This window comes from Crocodylus porosus, unplaced genomic scaffold, assembly GCF_001723895.1.
Source record: "Crocodylus porosus isolate Cpor-Errol unplaced genomic scaffold, CroPor_comp1, whole genome shotgun sequence".
Classification (NCBI taxonomy): Eukaryota; Metazoa; Chordata; order Crocodylia; family Crocodylidae; genus Crocodylus; species Crocodylus porosus.
In genome coordinates this window covers 21,925,852-21,936,223 of record NW_017728907.1, presented here as the reverse complement: position 1 = coordinate 21,936,223, position 10,372 = coordinate 21,925,852, and the positions used below count along the sequence as shown (strand labels likewise).

Genomic DNA, 10,372 nt, shown 5'->3' with positions numbered 1-10,372 from the left:
TCATCTGACCCCGGTGCTCTTTCCTGCCAAGGCAGGGGGTCGGACTAGATGATCTTCCTAGGTCCCTTCCGACTCTAGCTACTATGAAACTATGTTGAATGGAAGCAAAACTGTCTTGGATTTGAGCATTTCTTCTTGCACAGGTTTCCCTGGCTTTATGCGAGTTCTGTATATGTGAATTCACTCGTATGCAATGACCCTTTTTATACCAAAAACTCGTTATATGCGAGATAAATTTACTTGTACGCAATTGGTGTGGTGGAAGCCTGCAATCAGGTGCTTTGTGTTGTGCATTGTGGGAGTGACACGCATCAAAACAGTCTGCATGGATCTATGCTCTTCACTCACTGTCTGCGACATGTTTCTGTAGTTGCCATCCCCATTATGATGGTGCCCTGTGCTTGCGTTCACTGTCTGCTGTTGGGGAGTACCAAAACTGTCTCGTAAAAGTGGTAGACATGGGCCCAGGAGTCAGTACAGGCAAGATATTAGAACATATCCTTTTGTTACATTGTAAAGTGGGTTCCCTTTAGGCGAATTAGAGTTATGTGTCACTTTCCAGGAACGCATGTACAGCATCAAGCAAGGGAAACCTGTACATAGTTGCATTTAGAGGGAAATGAGGAACACTGTTTTTTCAGTGTTGGTTTGAATACACTGGTAAGCTTAACCAATAAGTCTGTGCCATCAATTTCAAAACAGTTTACTTGGGATTTAGCTTAGACTATGTCACTTTCTTTCCCAGACCTGAGAAAGGCACTCAGTATCTGAGAAATACCTCCTCATCTATTAAGTTGGTTCAATAAAAGGTATTATGAAACCACCATTGTTTTCTATAAAATAGGGACATTGAGCTCTCTATACAGGCCACCTACAAACATGGTCAATATTTGCTAAGCATGAAAGATTTAATTGCCATGTTTCATGCATATTATTAAGCTAGAATACACAGCTGCTTTCCAGTACCATGTATGAAATCTTTGGGCAGGAACATAGTGTGGACAAGTCTTTTTCTTAGCATTCTGTATAACAGGACATCCCAGAACACAGTGCAGGCCAACCTTTTTGGTAGGTGTGCCATAAATTAGTTGCATACCCTCCTCAAGTACCACTCTGGTCCCTTTCCCAATCTGCTGCTCCGTTTTCTGCTCCCTAATTCATCTGCTGCTAGCTCCCTGCCCCATCTGCCACTGTGCTACCTGTCCCCTACCTGATCTGTGGTATGCCACACACAGGCTGCCCATACTATCTATAGCACCTGTGCCACAGATCAGCCACCCCTCCCATAAGATGCATCCACAGTATGAAGAACAGCAAACATCTTCTGGACCCTCTCGGCTTTGCTAAGGTACTATGGATCAAGCTATCAAACTGTTTTCCACAACACACTGACACAAACTCATGGCTCTATTTCATGTAGATGAGGGCTGCAGTAGGAAAGTAATTAAAGCAGGGGTTTTCAACTGAGGGTACACTGCTCTGCGGGGTCATCCTCAACCCTGCCCCACTCATTGACTAGCCACCTGGTGACTCCCTGCTTCTCAACTGGCCACCGGGGTACCCTGACCAAAAAAGATTGAAAACTGGAGTTAAAGCATCTGACTAGGACTCCAGAGGCACAAATTCAAGCCTTCATCTGAACTTATACCAAAGTCCACCCACACTTACCCCAACTATAAACATATCCCTGGTCATATCAGCTTGAAAATAGCTGGACACAATGCCACCCACATCACTCAGCTTTGCTCTACTGGCTATTAAACCTGGTGTGCCTTAACAAGGCTTGCAAAAGTCTTTAACCTCTTGACTTTAGAAGATCTGTCTGCATATACAGTAACCAGTGTGATATGGGGACTGTATTTTTAATAGAAAGGACAGAGCCCTGGGATTACAGGTTCTGTGATAGCTAGTACTGGACAACCAGAGAAAACAAGAGCGCTTCCACAAAAGTGACGAGACAACAGCAGCAGAACCACTTGAGTTAGAGAGACACAGGAATGAGACAAGGTGGAAACCTTAACAGGAAGCCAGGTTAAGTGTTTGAGCTGAAAAGGAGAGGCGAACACAAGACCAGAAGGAAATGAGCACAGAGGAAGGATAATGCAAGGCTCTTCCAAAAAAGGTAAGTTAACTCTGGGCTCTCTCTCTCAGCACTGAGACTACATAGAAATAAGAGTAGTCGACCAGTTGGATTTATTTGTAACTATATAAAAAACAAATTACTTGCAACAATTCAGTGTCTTTCCCTGCTCTCACAGTGCACACATTTTTTGTCAAGACAGCAATTAGGTCTAGTGGGTGACAGCTTGTGTGTGTAAACAGTCTCAGTGACAATGCTAAGTTCAACAAAGGACATATGTAACACTGGGCAATATTCCAGATTTCTCGCCGGTGCTCCACTGGAAGATAGATGGTGCATGGATAGGTATATTATAAGCTACACTTTGCTAGTTTTAAAATGACAATAACGTAAAGAACAAAATCGTAATACACTATCATTTCCCAACCTCCACTCACTCTAAGTTCTGTAAACTACAGGTTCAAGAATATAGGACTCCAGTAGGGCTTTGTTAATAATTGATTTGTTGGGATCAGTGAAGAACTGATTTTGGGCCAACCCAAATGCAAAAAGTTAGCACGTTTTAATAAACAGAAAAATATATTTAATGTCATTTCTAACACAACCAGAGGGCCGATGTAGTACCCCCCTCTTTTTTATGAAATGTCTCAGTGATTAGGATAGTAAAGTAAAGAGTAGACTACGGAGCACATGCTTGTTTGCTGACTTCTTGGTGAGACCTGTATGAAGGAGGATCTTATTGTAGCAATGGAAAGAGCCACTGTTTGTGCATGAGTCTGAAAAACATCTAGTTTATTATGACAAGGACACAAGAAGTAGTGATGAGGATATTCATCTGGGATTTGGGAGACATCAGCTCAAGTCCCTGTTTTGGGCTGATTTACAACAGCAGCTTAAATCCAGATGTCCATCATCTCAGGAAGGTGCATTAACGACCAAGCTGTTAGGAAGTCTGGGGTGGTGGGTCTCTTGTTGAAGCTGTTCTGCTTTGTATACAAATAACTCTTCGGTCCCCACTACCCAGGTAAGTGCCCTAGCCACCACGCTACAGTCAGTCATTTTCAAATCTTCACTGTGCCTCAGCAAGAAAGCATCTCCCCCAGCTCAGGTGAATATTTCAACTATTAAAACACAGAAAAAGGTGGCCACCACCAGCCCCTTATGATTGGTACCTAATTATTTGTCTTCCAACAAAATTACTGCCAAATTAGTTCATTTGCAGGTTGATCAAAATTATGTTGGTTTAATACAGCAAATAATTCACCACTAAAAAATAAACATCTGCCCCTCCATTGTAGATCTCCTATATCTATAGGAAATCTCTCTCTATCTCTATAGATTTATTTACTGAGGAATTCTGAATGCACCAGAAGTATGCACAGTAGAAGGCACATAGTTAATCTGTACTTGTTCTACGTGAGTTTTAAGTTATGTCTGAAAAGTCTCTCTTTCACCTTGACAACCCATACATTCATACATAGCATATTCCAGGCTAAAACTGTATCTTAACCAGCTTCTGATATTTCAGTGTACAACAGGTCAGAAACATAACATTGCTTCTCCCTGCATTAGGCTCCTATAAAAGCAGCAAAAGGCATACAATTTTTTTTCACCATGTCTTTATATATCCATAGCAAGTTTTATGCTCTTTAAAGTTTCAAGATACAATAATCCTTCCAATTAACCAGGAAAAGGTAAAAGCATTCAAATAGCTCGAAGTCAGGCAAGTGTATTTTTTAAAATTATATTCTAATCTAAACATGCCAGAGTAAATTCCACAAAAGGTACAAAAAGCCTGGAAAGAGAAACTTGAAATATTGGTGACTTCTTGACAGTAAGTAACTATGCTGTATTGCTAAGGTACTACTACTCTAGCATTATATTTAAAAGTTCAGTGGTTTTAAGAGAAAAACAGAACTTTTTTTCAAAGCCTAGATATAGGTATGCTGTGTTTTAGAACTGAGTACATACAAGAGTATAGAGGGTCAGACACAATATTAACAAGCAGCAGGAAACGGCAGTAAGGTAGATTCTGACCAGATAATGAAGTATCTAGAGCAGGGTTGTAAGACACTGGGTCCAGCCCGTGTATCTCAGACCAACCCCATGCACCACATACAGCCAGTCTGGCACATGGGCCTGGACCCAGTGCCAGAAGCGCTGATGATGATAGGTCAGTCCAAAGTGTAAGCAGTGCATGTGGTGCCTGGGCCTGCTGGACCAAACCTGCATGCTGGCTCCAAGGTTAGTCTGGACCAGGCTGTGACAGAGCCAGCACGCAGGGCTAGTCTGGCAGGGTGTCACATGCAGCACCAGCAATGCCAGGTCCACCCACACACTGCATACAGCATGTGCCAGCCCTGCTCTGGGGTTTGTGGTGTCTGCAACACACAGGCTGGATCCAGCACTGGGGCACTGCCCATGGTACACGGGGCCAGAACAGGGCATGCATTGTTCCACCAGGTTGGGCCTGCACACTGGCTCCAGCACACACAGATGGCCTGGGGCCTAATCCAGACCAGCATGGATGGCCAGTCCAGCAAGGTACTGCATACAGCATGCGCACCGCACTGGTCTCTGGCCTACAGTGCCGGGTCCAGCCCGTGCACTGCCTGCAGCACAAGTCCCAGTGCACGCTGCCCATGACACAGGTGACCAACCTGGGAGTACTCTGAACACGGCACCCTGACAGACTGATCCTACCTGCTGGCTCCAGCATGACCCGATCCATCCTGTACCCTGGTCTAGAGACCTTTATCTGGACTTGTAGGCTGAAAAACTTTTACATCCTTGCTTTAGATCAGGGGTATCAAATTCACCTAATCCTTTGAGCCAGATCTGGACCGCAGGGGTCTTTGGGGACCGGACAATGGGGCCAACAGCAGCAATGCCAGTAGCAGTGTGAGCAGCAGAGAGCTGTAGAAGGTTAACACAGCCATCACTTGCCCTCTGCTGCTGATGACATGGGTCCCCAAATGGGCTCTCTGGGCCCCAAATTCCAGTGGTGGGTCCAGCCCTACCCCCAAATTCCTCTAGGAGCCCTACAGACCAGATGGCATGGCTCCACCAGCTATATCCAACACCTATGACCTGAAGTGATGTTTTGAGCAAAAGATTAGGAAAAGTGCAAAAAAAACTATTTCCTACAATAAATTTTCCAAATTAAAACCTCCAAACAATACACAGAAACAGATTTACAAATTTAAAACATCTCAAATATCTTCTTTCCCTTTATCAACTGTGCTTGAACAATCCTGTAGACCCTTAAAAAAAACATTATTATGGTAACACCATGACACCATTTTCCCCAGCTTTTCCACTTTTATACATCCAATTAATCACATTCAGAATAATGTAATCTGAATTTCTTATCATTAACCCCGCCCCTTTAATAGCAAAGTAGTTTAAATTGGTAAATGAATTTTTGTGAATTTCCAAAAAGGGGAGAGGGAAAAAAAGAAAAAAAAGCTGTGTTTTGGCTGAAACAAAGCCCAAAATGTTTTGTTCCAAAGATAATTTAGAGAATGCTAGCTAGACTGGTTTATTTCTTAAATCTTATAAAGGAGAAGATTGGAAGTTATCATCACATTACGTGCCTGGGCATACACTCACATACGCAAATCATCCTCAACACATTTGATGTTATATAGCACATTGGTTCAAACAGTGCTTTCCAGACTACATTCACTTCACTTTATAAGCCATAAATGCCAGTGAATCTCACTCATTTAAATATTTTTTACAATGTCCTGTTGCTTTCTCACATGCCATTGAACAATTTCTGAAGCTTACTAAACTAAAACTTTCCAGAGAAACTAAAACTACTAACGAATGCAGCTGGTTTCAGAGGTTTGTTCAACACGATTGAAAACAAGCACATTTTGTATTATTTAACCCACTATCTTTCCAGCAGCATAAATACCACTTCAGAACAGAGACAAATCCGAAGCATTTACATGAAATATCTGTTTGTTTCCCTCTGCTTTTCTAACCAACCTTTCCTTTTCTGAATTGCAAGGCTGATGTCCTGAATGTGTATTAAACTGATGCATAGTTACTGCTCTGCAGACAGCAGGGAGTGAGATATACTGAAAATTGTTTTACTTAAACTAAGAGTTTTCATCAAGCACAGTAGGATCTGAATCTACATGCTAACTGGCAAGCATTTAACACTGGAGATCTTTGTTAACCAATCCCCTATGGTTTCCATTCATAAATTGTTTATGCACAGAACTCCCAAATTTGAATTTATACAGCATTAAGTTTCATAAGTAGATTTACATTTAAAACAGTATTCTGATAAGACCAAAAATCATGTCCAAAACAGAATCAAAGCCTCTGGTAAAAAGATGCCATTCATTACAGAACCTTTTTCCAGAGCACAGTATTTGAAACCAGGCAAAGAAAGTGAGAATCCAGAAGAGACTGCCTGTTTACACACAGCAGAAATCTGGTTTCAGCAATTTATTACTACTTGGGGCACACACTTTTCTCTTTGTTTTCCATGCAATGGGATTAACTGCAGAAGAGCTTTGTGGCCTTTAATTAAATCTGAACACCACAGAACAAAAATGTAACTCTTGGACAGGAAAATCTTTAAAGTGCAGTTCAAGTTTTCCAAACAAGCACAGGCAAAATATCATGCAGGTTCTCTGTCTACATTTTTGGTCAATGTTCATTTTGTTTCTTTTCTTTACCATGAAAGACCTGTTCAGAGGATGGAAATGAGCATGATTTGCCATGGAGATCTCCACAACTCGAAACAAAGGTTAAAGGGGCAATTGGCCCTGTTCTCATTATCCCAAGAAAGATTCAGACAGAGTCCTTATTAGAAGGATGAGAATCCAGGGGGTGGGAGGAAGCCTATGACAGGCTGGGATGGTTTAGAAAGGGTGGGGGTGAAGAGAGCAGGAAGCTGAGTCCTTGTTTGGGAAAAAGAAAAATGCATACCACTCTAGCACAGAAAGGGAGGAGAGAACAGAGCTCCTGATAGCTAGGGCAAGTACTCAGCAAGGAGGGGAAAGCCAGATTTCATGTTTTAGAAGTTAAAGGAGGAGATGGCCCAGGCCTACAGGAAAATTCCCCTAGCAAAGGATATTTTGGGGAGAAGGAATAATGAATTCCCTTGTAATCTAAGGACAGCAAGGTTTCTGTTGATTTATGGCTCCGCACTGGTGGCCATGAGTTAGATGACAAAAAAAAATCGTAGTGTACATAGGTCTCTCAGCTACTGCAGGTTGTTAACTGATGAGCATCCACCAGAATAGTACTGGGGGTGGGGCGGGGGGGACTGGAAGGGAATAATTAGGGGAAGCATCATGCATGTCTCATTTATACAACAAAGGTCACTGAAGTTTCTAGGAGAGTGGTTCTCAACCTTCTGGACTCAAGGAACCCCCTGACATACTGAAGAACCCCCAGGGAAAACACTGGCTTTTAGCTTCCACTCCTTTTTTTTAACTACAGACAGATAATAGATTTTTTTCTTCTCTTACAAAGAGCTCAGAAAGACCCCAGCAGGGCAGAATGTTTTAGACACTGCAGATTCTCATTTGATACCTCTGGTTTATTTTGTGGATCACACTTGCACATGGTGTTAGCAGTGTGCAGCACCCCTGAGGATCAAGGCATAAGAACTGCCATTTAGTGGGTCAGATCCTAGGTCCAGTCTCCTGTGCCTCACAGAGGCAGAGAGCAGATGCTGAAAGGGAGTGAACTGGGTCTGACCAAATCCCTCTCTTGCTTGCAGCCTCTGGCATTTAACATGTAGGAAGGTCTGATTCAGAGACTATATCCTGAACTCTCATGCTCAATAGCTACCCATGCCCCTTTCCTCCAAGAATGATCCAATTCTTTTTCAAATCAGGCTAAATTTTCAGGTTTCACAACATCTGGCAGCAATGAGTGCTGCACCTGAGTGACAGACACCCTGCATGAAAAAGAGCTTCCTTTCCCTAGCAGTCAACTTGACATCTACTAGCTTCATTTTGTGTCCCCCAGTTCTTACATTGCTGGATGGAGTAAACAGTAAATCAAATCCCTGCTGATTTACTGTTTACTCCATCTTTAGTATTTCCCAAACCCATATGTTGTCCCATCCCACCACCCCTCAGGCATCTCTTCTCTGCACTGACCAAGCCTGGCCTCTTCAGTCTCTCCTCCCAGTGCTCCTGGCTAAGAAGCACAACTCCCACACCCAGCTGCAGTATGAATAGGGCATTAAAAACTGAGTTTAAAACAAGGCAGACAAGCTTCTTTGGGAAGAATCACAGAATCATAACAAATTATTCTGGTCACCTAGTCCAACCCCCTGCTCAAAGCAACTAGATCATCCCAGTTAAAAGCTTTGTTTAGTCAGGTCTTAAAAACCTCCGAGGATGGAGAGAACATCCTCTCTCTGGGTAACCTGCTCCAGTGTTTTCCTACCCTTCTAATAAGAATTTTTTTCCCCCTCAGTGCCTACCTTGAACTTCCCTTGCTGCAACTTGAGACCATTACTCCTTGTTCTGTCATGGTAGATGCGATTTCTTTTATTAGACCAACTAAACAGTTGGAAAAATTGTTCCTTGCAAGATTTTTGTCCCCAGCTATTTAGGTGATCTAATAAAAAGAGATCACATCTACCCTGGCAGAACAAGGAGCAATGCTCTCAAGTTGCTGCAAGAGAAATTTAGGTTTGATAATCAGGAAAACCTATCCAAAGAACCTAGCTTAAAGAGATTCTCCAATCTTTTTGTCCCCCAAACCCTTCCTGGACTCCCCCACCTTGCCAAGGGGGCAGACACGGTTCTCCGAGTTAGATTTACCAAAGTGTGCTGTGCCTCTGTCCTTAGACCAACAGGGCTACAACCGAGATCCACCCCAAGGTGGCCGCACTTGGCGACCCAGGCACTACAAGCTGCTGCGGGTGGGTCTGACCCCCTCAGCCCGCTCCAATGGCAGGGGGAGCCGCCGGGAGCGCGGGCCGCACTCACCGAGGTGCAGGGTGAGGTTGATGGTGCTGGGGTACTGCACCCCGGCCAGCATGGTCTGGCTCTGCCACCAGGTGGTGTCGGCCTGGTTGTTGTAGTCGGTGAGGAAGGCGGCGCCGTGGCGCAGGTGGGGCTGGGCGGCGTCGCACAGGTGGCAGGACTTGGTGACCCCGGTGACGCCGGTCTGCACGCAGTACTCCTCGGCCGGCGAGCCGCACGTGTTGGTGGCCGCCACGCTGCGGTTGAAGGCGGCGTTGACGAACTCGGGCATGCAGCGCTGCGCCCGCCCGCTCTGCTCCTCCGCGCACTCGTCCATGGCGGCGCCCGCCAGCGCCAGCAGCGCGGCCAATGCGGCCAGCGCCCCGCCGAGCCCGGCACTCATCCTGCGGGCGCTGCGCTGCGAGCGGCGGGCCCGGGGCAGCGAGCGGCAGCGGCAGCCGCGGGGCTCGCGCAGATGCTGGGACCGCGCCGGCTCCGCCGCGTCGCTGCGAGGGAGGAGGGGGGGAGGAGCAGGATGCGCACAAGGGGTGGGGGCTGCGCGCGGTGCACGCTGGGACACGCCGCCTCGGCTCCCCTCTCCACCGCCCCCTCTCGCTGCCGGGCGGGAGGAGGGGGCGGTGGATCTTAAAGGGGCCGCACCCATGGGGGGGCGTTGCTCTGCTCTCAGCCCACGCTGCGGGGACCCGCCCTCTCAGGCTGCGACCCCGCGCACCACCTGCCCCGTTCCAAAGTGGCAGGACCCTGCCTGCAAATCACGCGGCTCCCGGCCTGGGCGTGGCTTGTCGCGGGCTGCCCGGCTCCCGCGCTCGCCCTCGGCGGGGCGGGATGCGGCCCTTCTCCGCGGCCCGGCCCGGAGCGCTGGAGGAGCGGCCTCACGAAGCGCGGAGGCTGCCCAGAGCAAAGGGCGGGCAGGGGCTGCCCTGCGTGGGTCCCGGAGCACAGGCTTGATGCCCGGGTGGACGCTGAGGCGGCAAGCAGTGGGGAAAACCCAATTAACCAAAGATCCTAGAGCAGTTTCCCAAACTTTTCCTCAGCGTGACCCCGCTCACAGCCGCCTTTCCTCAGCACGGTCCCTCGCTCGCAGCCCCCACCCCTGCGAGCCCACCCACTGATGTTGCCATTCCATTAGGGGTTGCGACCCACAGTTTGGGAACTGCTGTGCTAGAAGGTGTCTTGGCATTGGTGATGTGTAGGGGCATGTGCACCCCTGAGATTGGCTGCCGCGGATGCTGATGTTAGAAATATTATTAAAAATGCATTATCAATAGCTGTTAGCTCCCATCAATAGTGTTGTCCTCTGAATAAGCACGGCTGCCAGCCC

The 10,372-nt window shown here is 46.4% G+C and overlaps 1 protein-coding gene across 1 annotated transcript in view; it reads right to left on the bottom strand.

Annotated features, from left to right (window-relative positions):
- The window catches only part of LAMC1 (laminin subunit gamma 1), a 144,531-nt gene extending 134,980 nt beyond the window's left edge, over positions 1–9,551 (bottom strand). The window contains exon 1 of the mRNA XM_019530966.1: positions 9,055–9,551. Coding sequence (XP_019386511.1) covers positions 9,055–9,433 — 379 coding nt within the window. The 5' untranslated portion in view covers positions 9,434–9,551. The remainder of the gene's footprint in view (positions 1–9,054) is intronic.
- Positions 9,552–10,372: the final 821 nt, after the last annotated feature.